The 18705-nt window shown below is 40.6% G+C and overlaps 1 protein-coding gene across 1 annotated transcript; it reads left to right on the top strand.

Moving 5' to 3' along the window:
• Positions 1-5660: 5660 nt before the first annotated feature.
• ICOS (inducible T cell costimulator) lies at positions 5661-18352 on the top strand. The gene is made up of 6 exons (XM_005144662.3): positions 5661-5741; positions 11647-11685; positions 13135-13473; positions 14923-15035; positions 15622-15712; positions 16219-18352. The coding sequence occupies exons 1-5, from the start codon at positions 5684-5686 to the stop codon at positions 15709-15711; spliced, it is 639 nt and encodes a 212-aa protein (XP_005144719.1). The 5' UTR covers positions 5661-5683; the 3' UTR covers position 15712; positions 16219-18352.
• Positions 18353-18705: the final 353 nt, after the last annotated feature.

The following is an 18705-nucleotide window of genomic DNA, read 5'->3' as shown; positions in this document are numbered from 1 at the left end:
AAATACCTCCTGCACACTCAGACATATGTCACTGAGAGATACTTACTGCTCACAGTCCTCTTTCTGTTACATGTTGCAGGGCAGGAACATAGTATGGTTGTTATCTTTATTGCTGTTATTCAAGATAGTAAAGCTTCCATAGCCATCCTGTAGGCCTACAGTCCACATGACATTAATTGGTCCATTCCTATCTATGCTCTGTGTCTTGGGGAAGTGGTTACGTATCACTTTAGGTTACTATTGCAACAGACCCAGGGGCTGGATACACAGACACTTAGCAGCTCCTGAGACCAGACGGAGGTGTCCTTTTGCCTATATGGCTTTCAGTCCAAAACATTAGTTGCATGATCTGAAGCATAAAACGTTTTTGATTGGAAGGGACCTTTAGAGATCACCTAGTCTAAACCCTCTGCAGTGACCAAGGACACCTTAGACTAGATCACCTTCCTCAGAACCCTGTCCAACAAGACTTTGACTGTTTTCAGGGTTGGGGAATCAACCACGTCTCTGAACAACCTATTTACACCCACTGAATTTGACACTTCGTGCCTCTTGGCTGAAGTTACAGGTTAGTGCCCTTGCATATATTAGACCTGGGCTTAACTTCTTAACAAACTTTTTTTTTTCTTCTTTTGGAAAAGTTGATGACAATAAAATGTTCTCAAGCATCATCTGGAAAGGTGATCCATGGAGCACCCCATCTTGTACCAAAGGGAACTGTCTCATTAGGTCTGCTCTGCAGAGAGAAGTTTGCCCAGGTGAGCTCAGACCTGGTAGCTTCTGCTGGCACACTGGTAGAGAGAACTCAGTGGTGTACCCCACATTGATAGAGAGAACCCTACAGTGTACCCCAGGGAACTGTGGGAGAGATCAAACCAAAACAGGCATCAGAACAAATGAGGGAGCATGTGAGCTGCATTTCAGGCTGAAACCTCTACATCTTGAATAACTACAGATTGTTTACACACCTGCTAGGCAGTGATGCAGATGGGAAGTTGGATTCAAAGCCACCACAGACCCTTAAAAATAGCACAGTGAAAGTCATTGGAGGTGGTGTGGTTTAAGCCCAGCTGGTAACTCAGCACCATGCAGCTGTTCACTCACTCCTCTGGGCGGGATGGAGATTAGAATCCAAAGAATATAAATCCTACATGTTGAGATAAGAAGAGTCTAATAACTAAAGTACAGTAAACTGCTACTACTACTAATATCATTATTATCATTATAAATATAATAACAAGGTGAGAGAATATAAAACTAAAAAGGGAAGGGAAAAACCAATAAACACAGGCGATGCACAATACAATTTCTTACCACCAGCTGACCGATACCCAGCCTGACCTGAGCAGCTATCTGGACCTTCCAGGTAACTTCCCTCAGTTTATATACTGGGCATGATGTACTGTGGTATGGAATATTCCTTTGGCAAGTTTGTGTCACGTGTCCTGTCTCTGCTACCTCCTGGCTTCCCGTGCCCCTCCTCACTGTCAGAGCATGAGACTGAAAAAGTCCTTGATTGGGGTAAGCATTACTTAGCAATTAAACCATTGGTATGTTATCAGCATTGTTCTCACACTAAAGCTGAAACACAGCACTGCACCAGCTGCTAAGAAGGAAGAAAATAACTTTTACAGCTGAGCCCAGGACAAGAGGACAGGAAACGAAAACTCCCAAGTATGGAAGCTTTCTGCTCCAGCCCTGAGGGAATGACCCAGAGTCATGAAAATATAGGCCAGATATTGAAGGAAAGAATGAGAAACAGTGGGAGACAACAGAATATAATTTGTGTGGATAGGCTGTAGCAGCCTCTGCAGAAAGAATCACAAAACATTCTACTGAGAGAATATTTTATATTGCTGTGGGCATCTGCTCATCATCCACAAGCAGAAGTGGAAAGCTGTTGAGACAGAACAAGCTACTTCAATGTAAACACCACCTTTGTTTCATGGCAAACAATGCAGTAGCATTTTGCTAACATGGATATTATTTAGGGTGATACCAATAAGTAGAATAAGAATTATACGATTAAACAGAGCAAAGCAAAATATATTTAGTTCATCACAGGGAAAACTGTTGTTGTAAATTAGCTTCCTTAGGGAAACAGCTGCAATGATTTCCAAGTTGCTTGGAGTTAGAAGGGAGAAACATTGGTCACATGGTAGAGAGAACTGGTGTATGGACCAAAGGACGAGCAAGCCCTTTTCTCTTTGGAACCTGGGTGTATCACTGGATACATTTTTAAAGGCATAAAAAAGCTCATAAGGATTTTCCGAGTTGTTAATAGTCAGCAATGTCATGTCACAAGTGAGATGATAGGAGAAAAAGGAGTTTATCGCTGTAAGGGTAGTGTTGAGGGTAGGACATGATAAAAGAATGGGACTTGGAGGAAGGAGAAGCCACATTCCAGAAAGGAGCTACTGCACATGCTGAAGAGTAGCCTCTGCTTGAAGAGAAGAGTAGACAAGGACTGAGGGTCAGTAAGAGGAGGAAAAAAGTTACCTCTGAGAGGCCTATGTGGATGAGAGAGTGAAAATCAAGACAAAGAGAAATGAGTGACGATGGAAAAAGGAAACACGTGTTTGTGAGCAAAAATAGTTGCAGTTATAGGAAACGTGTTATGGAAACTGATTGCTTGTCCCAGGTGGTTAACTGTAACTGTAACCAACCATAGTATTTACAAGAAACATTTCCAAATTGCAGTCACAATGTCTTTGTGAAGTAGGTAGGTACTGTCAGAGGAGGGAAGCAAAGACAGAAAGATTGAAAGGCAACAGAGGAGTCTCTGCTGGTGTGGGATTAGAAGGTGAGTATTCCTTGTGCTCAGCTCTGAGTTTAGGCTTTGTGTATCTTCTGCTTCTGAGCAAACACTGTGAGTGCCCCAGGCTCTACTAGGTCATAGTCAAATACACTTGACCACTGAAGGAAATCACTGTTTAGATCAAAGTTCAGAGTGCTGCCAAATGTACCCCAAAGTGCACCCTGGCCTGGACCCTTTTGAAACAAAGGGAGCAGTGTCTTCTAGGAATCCCAAGCGCCAGGAAGCAGAAAAGGAAAAGGTGTAATTCTAGACTTGAGGCTACAATTACGGTAGAAGGAGAGGACAAATACAAACTGTTTACTGGACAACACGACTTGTTCCAGTTGTTGTAGTGAGATCTGTTCTGGTAGCTATTCTTTCACCAGGAGGGAAATAGATGTGTATTAATAATCTCTGCATTGGTATAACTGATAAGGTCACTGAGAGGGGAGGGAAGGAATAAGTTGCTCCAAAAAAACCCCTATATTGGTTAAAAAATAAACAACACCCCCATATACCAAAATAACTTTTCTTGGCAAAATATCTAAATTTTTAAGACACACAACCCACTTTTTGAATGCTAACAATACTTATTTGGTTTAAAGCTTGTTTTCATAAAATATAGCTATAATTTTGCTCAAAGGAATACATTCACCAACACTTTTATTGGCAGTCAGCAGCAGGCTTTGTAGACTCAGCCCTTGGTGTGTTATCAGCACACACTTCTGTAAGGTGTGTATGGGTACTTTACACATGATTCTCTTCCTCCCTTAATTTTGTAGCAGCAGCAGCTCTTTTTACTGTAAGCCTTTCTGGCTGCTTGTCTTATGTTTACATGTGGGGACAATAAAGATTCTCTCACAGGAGAGGGCTGCTCTGTTGTTTCAACACTTACCACAAGTTGTTATGGGGGACAGCAAGATGATCCTACCTAGCACCTCAGTAGATCCCAACATGGTCATAACTTCACAGGTAAAGCTCAGGAGTCTGCTGTATCTTTTTCAGCTTTCTCATTGCTTGGATGATATATTACTCTTGAGCTTCAGAATTAAAAGCATACTGCAGAAACTTTCTCTAGTTAAAGTTGCTTAACTTTGGCTCTGGAGACCTGAGCTGAAAATTTATATCAAATCCTGACTTCACTCAGGCTTAGCTCCCATTTTAATTTAACAAAGCCCAAAGATCTGAAGGGCTTTGCAAGATTTTGAAGAGAGTAAAAATCTCTGCCAGTCCATGATCTTTAGCAGCAGTAGTGAAAGAAATTAAATCACTTTGTGGGGAAGAGAAAAACAGCACATGAAGGTTTATTCACAAGAATGAACCTATAATACAGTCCTGTTATTCACAGATTATTTGGTACCACTGCATGACCATTACAAGGACTCATCCCCAGGAAATCTGTCAGGCACCACAGTCTTTGTGTCTTCTCTTTGTGCTATCAGAAATGCTAGCTGCATCTAATATATTAAACATGATTTAGAAGCTGCTTTGCCAGCATATTATCTGCACTGAAATTAGGATGATAAGATGTCCTGGGTTCAGCTGTAGCAGTCATTTTTGACTTTAGCCTGAGAACAGCACTGATAACACTGATGGTTTTAGTTGTTGCTCAGTAATGTTTACCCAATCAAGGACTTTTTCAGCCTCATGCTCTGCCAGTGAGGAGGGGCACAGGAAGCTGGTAGGAAGCAGAGACAGGACACCTGACCCAAACTAACCAAAGGGGTTTTCCATACTACAGCATGTCATGCTCAGTATATAAACTGGAGGGAGTTACCTGGAAGGCCCAGATCATTGCTCTGGTCAGGCTGGGCACCGGTCGGTGGGTGGTGAGCAATTGTATTCTCTCTTTTTGTTATTTCCCATATCATTATTATTATTGGTGGTAGCAGTAGTGGTTTGTGTTATACCTTAATTACTGGAATGTTCTTATCTCAGCCCATGAGATTTGCATTCTTTCGATTCTCCTCCCCATCCCTCCAGGAGCTGGGGGAAAGGAAGAGGGGAAGTGAGTGAGTGGCTGCGTGGTTCTGAGTTACCAGCTGGGCTTACACCATGACGTAAGCATAAATAAATAGCCAGTTTTAAATTATCATAGAACATGTTACCCCAGAGCACTCCCAGAATAGAGATGGATAGCAGGCCAGAAGAGAGCATGCTGCACAAAAGTAGGCAGAGGAAAGGAGAGGAACTTTTGACCTCAGACCCTCGGGCAATGGGTCAGATCTCCTCTCACAGAGCCACATGAATTTTCTCATGTCCATGCAGAGCAAGCCTGACCACCAGGGTGGAAGCTTTGTTATCTAGTGATCCTTTGGGAAATCACGGGGCTTAGGGCATCTTTCTGCAATTTGGACTAGTTCTATCAATGAATTCTAGGACCAGGACATACAAGAGACTCTTACCCTACTAAGTAATGGTTTTCACATAGAGCAAGACCATCAGTTATGCAAGACCAGCTGAAAAATGATGTGGATAAACCAGATTGCCAGTTACAAATATGCATGTATTATAAGTTAATTTAAGGCACAAGTTGCTGACCATGGGCCATCTGCAGGAAGTGTTCTGTAAAAGACTGTGTCCTCTATCATGACAGATTTAACCAGAAACAGTCTTTGTAAAAGTGAACATCAAACGTAATGTCAGAAAATCTTTCATCTTCTTGTCTGTGACAGCAAGCCGTGAAGTAGGAAAAAGCAGCAAACTCCACAGGTGTGGGTGCCAGCTAATGCTGACATAGCTGCAATGTAGTCAGGGGTTAAATTAAAAAGTCCTTCTGATTATCATAGAATTTCCCCCATTGCCCACAAACCACTTCCTTTTCTACTCATGAATTCTTTCCCATCTTCACAGTAGACAGAAAGCTGGTGCCTCTGTCAGGCAAGCATGAAGTTCGTTGCTCTAACTTTCTGTGTCCTCTGCTTTCAGTTTGAAGCCCTGTATGGTGAGTACTATTTTGGATTATTTTCTTTGCAGTAGATGTCTCTATGGAATAGAACTTATCTGATGATGGGAAACAGTAAATGAGGCAAGACAGCAAGGGTTGGAGTAACAGAGGTAATGAAGGCAAAAAGACTGCTCTCAACTTTAATGCCACTAGAATTGGTGTGAAGAGAATTCCTGCCAGCACAGGGCATTTGCTCTGAAACTAAACAGTACACGTTTTCATTGTTTATATCCTTTAGCTCATCTGCTCAGTGTTATCTTCTAGCTGTTTAGACTGTAGTATTCCCACCAGCTTCCCTTGCTGGGCATAAGGTCTTATAACAGCATGAGAGTAAATGGCTTCATTAAGGAAGCCAGGTGATTGATATTGAACCTGCTCTTGTCTGGGTAGGGAATTTTTTTACTATTAAAAATGTGTATGGCATGGAAGAGTGAATGAGATTGCTTTGGTGCAGGCTTGAAATGCAGATAACTTAAAAGTAAGTGTAGCATTCCTAATGTTGTGTTGAGAAGGCACATGGTGACAGCACTGATCTTAATCCAGCCACAAACATGGATGTAGCGTTTTACAAGATTCAGCGTTTTATCACAGCAGCACAAAGTAAAATAACAGAGCTCACATTTATCTGTAGCCTCTCTGAAACACCCTATTACCAGGCCAACACAGCAATACAGATAATATCTGATTAAGAAGAGTCTCTTTCATATCTTACGTGTACTTCCCAAGAGTTTAGTATGATGCATCAACTAAGTAAGACCTGAGATTTAGTGCGCACTATTACTAAGCACCATCTGAACGTGTTCCCTCGAGGGTCATGCCAAAGGCTATCAAATATGTTTGCTTCTGAAATTCTAGAGATATAGGATGGGTTTCAAGTTCCCCTGTATAATTTAAGTACTCCTGAGGTTTCATACAGAATTTAAGCTTTCATTTAAATAAAAACCAGTTTCCAGATCTTTAGGCAATGCAGATACCCTTCTGAAGGTTAACTAATACAGCGATAGTATACTGAATTTTCAGAGAGATTGAAATGATGGGTGAAATCACAGGGGAGGAGGATGGTGATCATTATCTCTAAAGGGACATGAGCTGCTCCTTTTCTCCTTGAAAAGTTATTCTTAAATCTGCTAACAAAAAACCCTATTAGTTTTGTTAAAAATTTCTCAGCTAGTCAGTTTAGCAGGTATACTCAACCAATATGCTTTTACATGTGGCTGGAGCTATCTAGCTAGGCCATTCCTAGTGGGAAGAAATAGGCTGCATTTAAGGGTGCAATCAATTGTGCTATCTGGTATCAGCATTTCTCCCTTCTTTTTCCCTTTCTCCATATATGGTGGATAGGATTTGGTCAGGTGGCTAAGGAGAGGAGATTGCAGGAGAAAGAGCCTGCCTGTAACAAGAATTGTATCTATCTCTCAAGTTTTTTACATTACAGTGCTGCCAGTATAAAAAGTACTAATTATTATCATTCTTGCAAAAAATAAAAGGACTGTAAAAGATCAGCTCTATGTAAGACACATTAGCATGATACTGTCATTTAGAGAACAAGCCAGGACTTCAGAGAGCTCTCAAGCACTGTGGCGAATTTCTGGGAGCAAAAGGAGAGTAATTTCTGAGATTTTGTTGGTTTGATTGATTGGTTTGGTTGGTTGGGGTTTTTTGACTAAGCGATTATAAGCCCTACTTCCTACTTGTGACCTATGGATAGGGTTTTTTATCAATGTAAATAAGTCACAGAAGGTGATGTATGTGTGTATATGTGTACTATGAGTTTATATCCTAGTTGTGATAAAGAAATTGTTGTAAGAACATGGAGCCTCTCTGGTGCCTGCAGAGAAACACAGGCAATAGGATTGGGGAGTATAGAGCTGTAGGATGCTATAGCACTTGAGGCCCTTGTTATGAAACATTGCACATGAGCTATTGCATGCCAACATTTGCAAAGCATTATTACTGTTACCCACAGATGTCCTGTTGCCAATACAGGAGGAAATCATGATCATTTCTCAGAAGGGTGTCTGAAATATTATCAACAATGGTTGCTGTGTCAGTGATGTATTTTATAAGAGTTTCTTTATTTCACAATATATGTTATACCATAGAAATAATTCAGATTATAAATGGCTTCCTAGAGTAATTCTGTCCATTACTTGCTTTGCCCAGAAGCACAGCTTTCCTCTCTTATTCCTTGATTCTTAAAAGCTAGGAACATGTTAGCTTCAAGTATATGACTAATGACACTGAATTGACACTGTCATCTTTCAGAGTGCCTTGAAAGGTCAAAGCTATAGCAACTTTAAAAACTGTGTGGTTTCATTACGCATTTAGTTTTAACAAAAGAAATATGTTTGGTTTAAAGGCAGGGTTTGCACTCTGCTTGCTCATCTTCAGAGGCAAACACACCCAAGTGAAATTATCCTTGTGTTTTTCATCAGCTAATTAGTTTTCTGAGAGCTGGGGCTGGTGAAACAAACAGCAAGAAAACCAAGCAGGAGTATTCTATTCCCCCACCATACAGCCAAGGTTTAAAATTAAGCAAAAGTGGGTTTTAAACTCCTGTTAGGACCAAAATATGTAATGGATGTTTAAAATTGCACTGGCTCTGCCAAAGAGCAACCAGAAAACTCAAAATCACAATCCCAATAAAACAAAAATAACCTGCCTTCCACTGGCTTCAGTGTACACTCACATTGCCATAGAAATGCCCAAAACTCTGCCAAAGTGCTTTCCCACTGCAGTAAAGATGAAATCAAGACAGAAAGGTACATGACTGTAAATATACACATATATAAAATGTACACACACACACACACTCTTTTATAGTTTGACATACCAAGATGTTACTTTCATACACGTGTTCATCTCTTGGATTCACATCTGAACAACAGTTTGTCTTGACTCTCTGCTTCACATGAGGTGAGCAAGGAACAGCTCTATGCAGCTCCACAGTGTGACACTCCTATGAAATGAATAAAAGATTTGCTTATTCTTGTCTCAAAACCTTCATATGCGGTTGAATTATCTCCTTTATGAAAAATACCAAAAAGGAACCTTGCTGCCAAATCTAAGCAGTTTTACGACTGACCCAGTGAGATTCGTCTCCTCATTTTCAACAATACTGTGATGTAGTCTTTTATCCACCTGGTTTTTTGAGGTGGTATTAGGAAGGTTTAGTGAGCAAATCTCTCAATATTATTGGAAGTTTAAACTCCAGTTTCTTGTCTCCCATCCCACTAAATGTACATTTATACTGACTGCAACTTAGCAGATGACATCCCAAATGTGTCTGGTCATTAACTACGGAGTGTTACAAGCCTGTACGGCTACCCTAGGATTGAACCCACACAAAAGGGCACAGGAGAACAGCAATCAGGCACAGGGAAGGGGGAATAAGCCACCTTTTAGTATGCAGTGAGAGCATTCACATTAGGAGCTGATACAGTACAGCTAGTGAGCTGCAAATTCGTAACAGGTCTCACCCACTGTGGTCATCCATGTAGATAGTTTTGTGTTTTAATCTCAGGCATCATTGATCTCATTGTAAAATGCGATTCCTTTACACTATGTTAAGCACACTCACTTGTTTCAGAGGAATACTAATTGCATCATATTTGCCAAAATACTCATTCAGAGAAACACATTTGAAAATAGGCAGTTAAGGCTTCATGGCCTGAGAGAATACAAAACAATCTTTCGGCTTGCCACAAGGTCACATGAAATACATGCTTAATGACCTCTCTCTGCCCTTTTCCATTAAAAACAAGGATTAAAACCATGATCTCTGACAAACATTTAAAACCACCTGCTATGAAAGGGCAATTTCATTAGCTAACAGCAAAATTTAGCTATTCTTAGAGACAGAGAAATTCAATTCAAAGCTGTTACTTCACACAGAGCAAGGTAGCCCTGCACTCCTCTGGGGTGCTGGGTGAATATAGCACCGCTTGCCTCTGTAGCTGTCCTGACAGAGCCTCATCTGCCTCTCAGACAAGCAGAGACAAATGTAGAGATCTCAGCTACAGGTGGATACTTCTCAAGAGTATCAGGTTGGCTTGCACATTCACCATGCTCCCTAGCTTCTGCTGTATCAATACACTGGGTTTTTTTCTTCCCTAAATAATGTGTCTGCTGCTGGGCATAATTTAAAAGATATATGTTACCAAACTACATGCCATTAAACTACAGAGCAGTTTAAAAGACCTTTACTTCAAATATTGTTCTCATAGCAGCTGTTTTCTGTCACCATGCAACATGCAAGTCATCAAGAACTGTCTATTAGACCTTTGCTTTCAGCTTTTCACACTATTTGCCATTATGAGGGCTCACACTTTCTATGTCTGTGCCTTCAGTGTATCTAGAGCTCTATTTCGTTGTGCGTTGGTGAGATGTTTTATCTCTCTTATCTTCACACCAGTGGTACAAGATGCCAAATACCTTTTCTGTTATCACACACTTAAATAATTGTCGCTGAATTAGATAAGGGTGCTGACCATGCACAGTAAAACAGGAACATGATAACTAGGAGAGCGTAAATCAGCCAAAAAGAGGTAACAGTTGTTACTGCTTTCCAACCGAGCATCACAAAGCATCTTCCAGAAGTCCATTAGCTTGTGTGTCACACTAAAAATATTTTAAACAAGTATCATTCATTGCAATGCCTTTGCCAGTGGTAGTAATTGGGGAGCAAGAATTCAAAGAAGGAAAAAGCATAGGCACTGAAAGATTGGCTCTATCCAGAAAGAGATGAGAGCATACAAAAGTACCCAAATGAGAATAATCTGTTCCTGTGCATATGCAGGCTGGATGTCAAAGATAACAGGTGCCTTGGGAAAAGGATTATTTATACTGTGTAATCCTGTACGATAGCTGATGCAGTTGGGGAGTTTGTGTGGATCTAGACTACCGACACAGCAGTATCAACAAGAATAGGATGGTGCATCAAAGTCTTTAAATATTGGCCCTGTATTTCCTTAACACCATAAAATCCTGATGTAGGATATATTTCAATCTCAGCAGTTTCTGAAGAACTTACTCAGGTTACCAGAAAACAGAAAAAGCAGATAACAGGTTTTTTTCTACTTGTGTACCGGTCTGTAGCTTGAATTTCAGGGCACCACAAAAAGAAAATTTCCTAATAAAACCCTGTTGGGCTGTGTTATGCTGCCAGTACTGACATACAAACCATTTCAAAGCAGTACATGCCACCAACCCAGCCAGAAAATTCCACTCTCTCAATATAGTGGGTTATGCACCACTTGTCTTCTGTAATGGAGGCTGCCTATGCACAATAGACTGAATACAGTTTAATAATCATGAAGGGGAAAAACTACTACTGAAAAAGGAACACAACTATATGCATTGCCTGAATATTTTCTTGCTGTATGTACTGGAGCATCTTTAAGATACTCATTCTGGATGTGCCATAAGATGTTTTGGTACAGTGTTGAGCAGTGGGGGAAACAGAAAGAACATAGACCAACATGAGCACCTTGGTTTGGAAGCAAAGTATAATTATGGCTCAGTGCAGACTCCGGATTCATAAGAAGTCAAAAAATGCTTTTTTTTTTATCTGGGGGCAATTTTCTTTGGGGGAAATTTTAGTTTCATCTTGGCTTCTATTTATGAATTAAGTCTATCACTTTGCCAAGTTGTTTTAAGAATTTGTAAATGCTATACGTGTGATCAGTAACAATTCTTACCTATTGCATTGTGTTTCTACTTTGTTTTTCCTATTTCACTTTTATCACATCATAAGATTTTATAGTGTGGCACAGACAGGATGAGATAGGCTAATGAAACAAAGTGGAAAATAACTTCAGCACGTTAACATTGCATGGCTCAACTTCTGTTCCTGCATCTCTCTTCTTGAATTTTAAACAGGAAACTATTCTGTATTTTTCAGGATCAGATAGCTGCTCATCAAGACCATGCAAAAATATAGGTAAGATACACACATAATATGTTTTATGGTTTAAAATGCCTTTCTAGATCAGAAAATACTGACCTCAAATGAAAAAGTAGTGATTCTTTTACAGCACACTCTAACATATTTTTGTCTGAGGGAGTTTCTCATGCTATTGGTTGCTGATTTACAAAGTCAAACTGTGAGGTAGCAGGAGGTGGTCAGTCAGTTTGTTTTCTTTATGTTCTCCAATAAATTTGCGAAATGAGAGTTGCACACTGTCTCAAAGGTTTTAGACAGTTTTGGGGAAGGTCAAACTTGATTTTTTGATTGCTTGTGGGTACATGCATACAGAGGTATTTGTCTTCTACTCCTCCCATTATGTTAGTAATAAAGGTACTATGGCCATCTAAATAATTAGGTTTAAACTCCATGTCATGCCTTGGACCACTATCTACTCTAGAAAAGAAAGATATGTCTTGCAGTTAATGCACTTCTGTATGAGTCTGGGGTTTACATACAGTTTCAAGTTTTCAGCTACATCATCAAACTGGTTGGATAGCCAAACCCAAAGAGTTGTGGTGAATGATGTTAAATCAAGTTGGTGGCTGATCACAAGTGGTGTTCCCCCGGGCTCAATATTGAAGCCAGTTTTGTTATGTTTATAAATGATCTGGATGAGTGGACCAAGTGCACCCTCAGGAAGTCTGCAAATGACACAAAGTTGGGTGGGGTGTTGATGCGCTTGAGGCTCTACAGAGGCATCTGGACAGGCTGGATCAACGGGCTGAGCCCAACTGTATGAGGTTCAAAGAGGCTGAATGCCAAATCACAATAAGCTGTGAATTCAAAGAGGCTGAGTGCCACTTGAATTACAATAAGCCCATGCAACACTTATATAGGCTTGGGGAAGAGAGGTTGAGTCACCATCCCTGGAGGTACTTAAAAGATGTGTAGATGTGACTTTTACGGACAAAGTTCAGTGGAGGACTTAGCAGTGTTAGGTTAATGGTTGGATTCGATGATCTTAAAGGTCTTTTAGGTCAACCTAAATGATTCTGTGATTCTATGATCATTAGGGTGCAAAATATTAATCATAAACCAGAGATGATAATTTTTGTCCCACCTTGTTTTAGGACAATCCGTCTGAGGCAGGGATTATATGTCCATATAGTGTTTTGTCCAAGCGGCCTTTGAACATCCTCAAGTAACTCACTGATCCAATGGTAACAGTGACTCTCCAGCCTTGTAGTGGACAATAGGGGCAGGTCTTATTTATTTTCTCAGTAGTGCCTGACGTGACCAGAATGATGCACTGGCATCTCATTGTACAGGCTGCTTTCCACAGCCAGACTATTCTGAGTACCTACATGCCTTAAGTTTCAATCACATGGTTCACTTGCTTTGTTTAAATGAGTTTCTTTACATTTTTAGGGATTCTTTTCATTGCTATGTGAGTGACTATACTTATAGTTTTCATGTCTTCAGATCAGCCTCATGTCTCTGACTCTCAAATGATGGTGGAATTTGAAAATGGAAACTTCAAGTTCATATTCCCCAACCCCCAAAATGTGAGTGAGTTCAGCATGACTCTCTTCAAAGGGCATGAAAAGAAGGAGATCTGTGCACTCCATTTGAGTGAGGGGAATGTTATCCCAAAGAGTAATGTCACCTACTGTCAGACAACACATTCAAAAAGCAGCACCACTTTCATCCTTAAAAATCTGGAAAGAAAACATATGGACATGTATACCTACTGCCTGGAGAAGTTCTTACCCCCTCCTTATATAGATTGCCGGCTGAAGGAAACCTATTTGTACATCCAAGGTAAGTTTATTTCTCTTCCCCCCTTACTTCTCTTCCCCCCTCACTTCAGGCTACTGATAAGCAGGCATCGGACACAGCTATACTGCAGTGAAAAATGTGACTAGATTTTGCACAGCTATTTCTAAGACAGCTTAAAACTACTTAGCAGGGGGCTGGTCACAGTGGAGCTGAGTTGGCAGACTGCTCAGTGGGACCTCTCCATAGCTACTCATCTTCTTTGGCAGGCTTTGTAGGCCATGCTGAGCTCTGCATACTGTTTGTGGTGTGCAAGCTAGCAAAACATCTTCTAGAGTATGGTGGTCCCACCTTTGCTTGTAGCACAAATTTCCCATTGTTCTTTTTACAGGCTGCTGAGTGTAAATATTAAGATTATTTCTAGTCAGAGAAAAAAAATCCATCCTGGGAGCTATCTTTATGTGCCTAGGTTAAGAAAAAAACCAACAACTAAAACACAAAACAGCTGTCAAATATCTGTGCTAGTAGTGGTATGTGGAACTCTGACGCCACATTGATGTGAAGATTATGTTCACCTCTCTGAAGCAGGCCTTCAAGTTTATAGCCTTGTTAGACCAGAAAAGATTGACAGCTGCTGAGGATTTTTGGCCTTTTACTGAGAAGGGCTTGGACTAACTTCAGAAGGCTCACTGAATAGGCTTTAATTTTTAATTGCCTTTCACTCAGTGACTCTTTGGTATATTAAGTGAAGAAAGAAAGTTAATAGTGGTTTTGCTCACACCTCTTCTTGGTTCTCTGTATAGTCCAGTTGCAACGTGTTACTGCCTGTTGTCCTTCTCTTGCTATCTTTTTCTACCTCTTAACACAAGGACTCAACAAAGACAGAAGCTGAAATGCTAAGGCTACAGTTATGTGGTTGGGTCAATTATCTCTCAGCCTTCTCTAGACTTAAACCAGCTCTCAGAATGAAGATGTGGCATCCCTTTTTGTCTGCAGTGTTTCCCAAAGCTGTACATTTCCATTTTTATGGATAGTCAGATGTTCTAGCTGTTGCCAGATATTTCTTTCCCTATCATATTTTCTCCCTGATTTGGGCAAGGGCAATCTTGTGTCCCTCAGCTTGCCTTCCTATCCTTTCTTTTGTCCAGGCTGCCCTTTAAATCACCTGTAGTATTCACTGCATGTAAGCTTTGCTCAGATCTGAAATACCATCAGGCTTTCAGACCTGGTTTGATTTCTTTTCAGTCTACACTTTCAGCCCTGTGTACCAACAGTTTCACCCTTCCTGGGAAACTACAGTGTCCTGCTTCCTGCTGAATACACTTTTCCAAGGTGGCTTTTCACCTCAGGAAAATCTTTCTCCAGAGCTCACTTTTGCTATTCTGTTAATATGAAGAGGGGAAAGAATTTGGAAAGTTAATGGGGTTGGTGGTGGTGGGGAGGAGGAAGGGAATACAAATTATCAATGACTTTTTTTTGCCTCCCCAACTTCAGATAAGGAGGCTTGCATTTCAGTGGGACTCACACCATGGATAATTACTGGCCTGATCATGTTTGCCATGATTTCTTGTGTCTGCTGTGTCATAGCCTGCTACCTTTGGAACAAGGTAAGCAAGTCTATGAGATTCTGCAGGATCATCCTTCCAAGGGTCATGGATGGGGAACTTGGTTTAATGAGATTTAGAACATGGGACAGGCACATACTCACTCAGCATGTGATGTGGTTTTTGACAAAGAGGCTGAGTTGTTAACTTACTCCTGGAATTCAGTCATTCAGCAGCTCAGATTTAATTTTTCTAAGACAGAATTGCTTATTCATTTAAAGGCTGGGAATCAAAGGAAAGAGGGGAAATGCTGCACAGGTCAGCAAAATTACCTTGGTAAGCAATTAATAAAAAAAATCATCAGTGGAGCAATTCCAGCGCTGTTCTGGAGCAAAAGCACTTAAAGAACCAGTCAGCTCAGGAAAGAGACCATGGACATTCATTATTCTTTTGGACAATGTGTGTTTTTCATTTTCAGTTTGTTTTATTCCAAGTTTTCTATGTGAGTGCCTGTCTCTTCTGACTTAAATATTCCCACTGAAAACAGTGGGAGTAACTGCCCTATTTAAACAAGAAAGGCAGATGTGGCAGAGGTCAGTGACCACAATGACCACAAATTATATTCATGGCATTTTCTCTTTGTTGGCAGAATCAGCAGTGTGAATCCAAATCCCACGAGTACAACAGTGAATACATGCCCATGGCAGCAGTGAATGCAGCTAAAAAACCAAGAATCTAAGGTTGTATTAAGCCTAGTTATATCTCTGCTTCTATCTGTTGCATGGCTTTCTCTGGGAGGGAAAGGGCTGTTTGCTGTGTCTCCCATTGATTCTAGGTGGGTGGGTGAACGGATGGAATTGTTGCAATGGCTTGATAATAGAGTTCATGCTGCCATGTAGCAGGCAGCAGAAATGGAAAACAAGATCTCTGGAAATCTTTTGAATCAGAATGGTGGTCTGGTTCCTAGAAATACAACTGCTTCACATCAGTGCACAATAATTAACTTATGCATGAGGAAAAGATGTGAAACTGTCCCATTCTGACTCTTCAGATGGTGTGTGGTACCCAACATGTCTCTGGGGAAGTGATTTACTAGGTTTACTGAGTTTCCTGGCTAAGGGCAATAATCTGTGGAGAATGAGCAACTTCCTAGCTACTTAAGCCTTGAATACAGCACAAAACCAGAATCTGGACTGATTCAGAAGATTGGGGGTTGCATGTAACTAATTCTCCATTCCTATTCCAGGTGTAAATTGCTTGTGGCATGGATATTCTGGCATCAGGTTTCCAGCTACTTGAACCTGGACAAAGGGAAATCAGCATTTCCTCACCTTTCCCAGCCTCCCTGAGATCTCTTGATGGTCCTGGGCTCAGCCATGAGACACCCTCTCTAGTACTGTTCTGAGCTGTGCTTGGTCTAGGCTTGTGTGCCTAGAGCAAAAGTGGCTCATTGCCTGATCCACTGACTTGTACATGGAGCACTAACAATGTGTTAAACATGCTAGCTTTTTAGTTGAAAACATGTAGTTTGCTTGAGGATAGATTTGTGTGGTACTGCTACAGAGGGAATTTTTATTTTATACAGTCTCCTTTATGATAAATTTTCCACCAGGGACAAAATAAAAAACCTACCTCCAATGTCAATCCTTGTGGCACAGCCATGAAGCGCTGTCCATGTATTGCACATGCTCTTTTGTTAGGGTTAGCTTAGTCTAATGGTATCAATTCACCACACTGGGAGAGTGTGGAATACACACATACTCTCCTGCACCAAGCTATGGGACAGCAGGGGAATAAAACCTGAGAGAGCACAGCAGAGACTTCACTGTGACATGGTACCTCAGGTGTGTGCAGCTGCAATTTTCAGATTCATGCTATCAATATATCTTTGGCATGCACACCTTGGGACTCCTTGTATTTAATTAAATTCTGAATTCCTGTAATAACAGAGGAATGTATTACATTATTCTTTAAATCAGTTCAAGCCTCCAGGATCAGTTCCTAAACTGGGAGGCACAGCCTCTCCTCTTGACATGTCTTGCAGCACAAATATAATGCAGTCCATAAGGCCAGTGTATTCATGGGCTCTGCATTGCAATTATCTCCCTCTTGTGGTTTGACATAAAGCCTTTACCATTTCCCCAGTGGGTTCAGGGGTTGCTTGACCTGCCCTAGATTGCTCAGAGCCTTCAGTATGAATGAAAGGATCAATCCTTCATGCTCCTTGTGAAATCTGTCGAAACTCTGACCCTAAATGACCAGCTGGGAATCCAGCCTGCCTGTTGCCAGATACCGTTGGGCTGCTGGAAGCAGATCAGTGCATTGATTGTATCTCTGCAATTCATTATGAAAACAAGTATCGGCCAGAAATTCTGTGATTCTGTGACACTATTGTGAAAGATACATAGCCTGCTTGTCTGGCAAACAGAAGGCTGATTTCAAATCTGATAGGGCAAACGGAGATTGAGAATGAAGAGAATATAAGCTGGTATGTCTGGAACAGGCTTTTCCTCTACAGACACCTAAATTCCTAGAAATATTGTAGAGGCAGGGTGCGAACTGTTAACTATGACTTTAAGCAAAGGGGAAATGACTAAAGCATCAAGTGAAATGGTGACTGCAGATTTCACAGCCAGTACCCTGCTTAGAAAACCAGCTCCTAGGCAGAGATGTAGAGGGGCTCCTTGGTGTGCTGGGTAACATCATTACATTCTCTCCTGTCCTGGCACATAACCTTTGCCAAATTACTTGAACTTCCCAGCAAACAAAACTCTCCTCTGTACATCCACAAAGACACTGATTTTGCCATTTAAAAACTATTGCTGTAAGTATTGCCTTTGAAAATTATTGGTGAAAATAACTAGGTAACTTCTACTGCCCAAGAAAAATGCTGGTTGCAAGATCCTGTGTAACCATGGAGAGTCCAATGCCCTGGAACCATTCACCAGACTGAGAAGGATTTTCATGGAATAAAGAGCTTCTGAAAGAGAGTAAAACTTGAGGTTTGCCTTGAGATGCTGCTGGATAAGGGACAAGTGATGAAAGTCTGAATAAGGTAGTTCAAAATACATTCTGCTCTGGAGAGATAAATGATTTATACTCATTGTAACAAAGCTTTTTGAAATCTCAGGTTCTGTCACTGCTTTCTTTTTGGAAAAAGAGATTTTTATTTTTAATGGACCTTTTTTTCTTATGCCACATTTGTCTCTAAGAAAGTTCATGCATGCATGTTGTGTGAAAGAAATAAGCTCTATAAAATCCACAGTGCAATGGGGAGAGAGTCCTGGGCAATTCATCCCTGAATAGCATCTTAATGGGAAACAGGAAAAAGACCAAGGAAAAAAAAAAAAGAAACCAAACAAACCCACAACAAAAAACCACTGAAAAATGTTTATCTTTTTCAATGCACCAAAGCCATGACACTATTTGGATCTGTTTGTTTCATTTTATTTTCAAGATAAAGTCTTTTTCTGTATTGTCCCATCCCTTCTTTATTTTTTTTAATCCCCTATACCATAAACAGATAATGTTCACAATTATTTTAGGACACTTTTCAGTCTCTTTCTGCCATTCTTCAATATGTGAAAATCTAAAGAAGATGAAGGATGGCAGAATGAGAAAAAAACCCAAACCTGTGAAAAAAGCCACATGAGCTGAGGGTATAGACTGTGTGACAAGAAAGCATTAAAATAAAGGAAACAAAAAAGGAGTCAAGAAGAATAAACAAAAAGCC

Source organism: Melopsittacus undulatus, chromosome 8, assembly GCF_012275295.1.
Source record: "Melopsittacus undulatus isolate bMelUnd1 chromosome 8, bMelUnd1.mat.Z, whole genome shotgun sequence".
NCBI lineage: Eukaryota > Metazoa > Chordata > Aves > Psittaciformes > Psittaculidae > Melopsittacus > Melopsittacus undulatus.
Note: the sequence above shows the minus strand (reverse complement) of the source record. Positions and strands in the feature narration are given on the sequence as shown.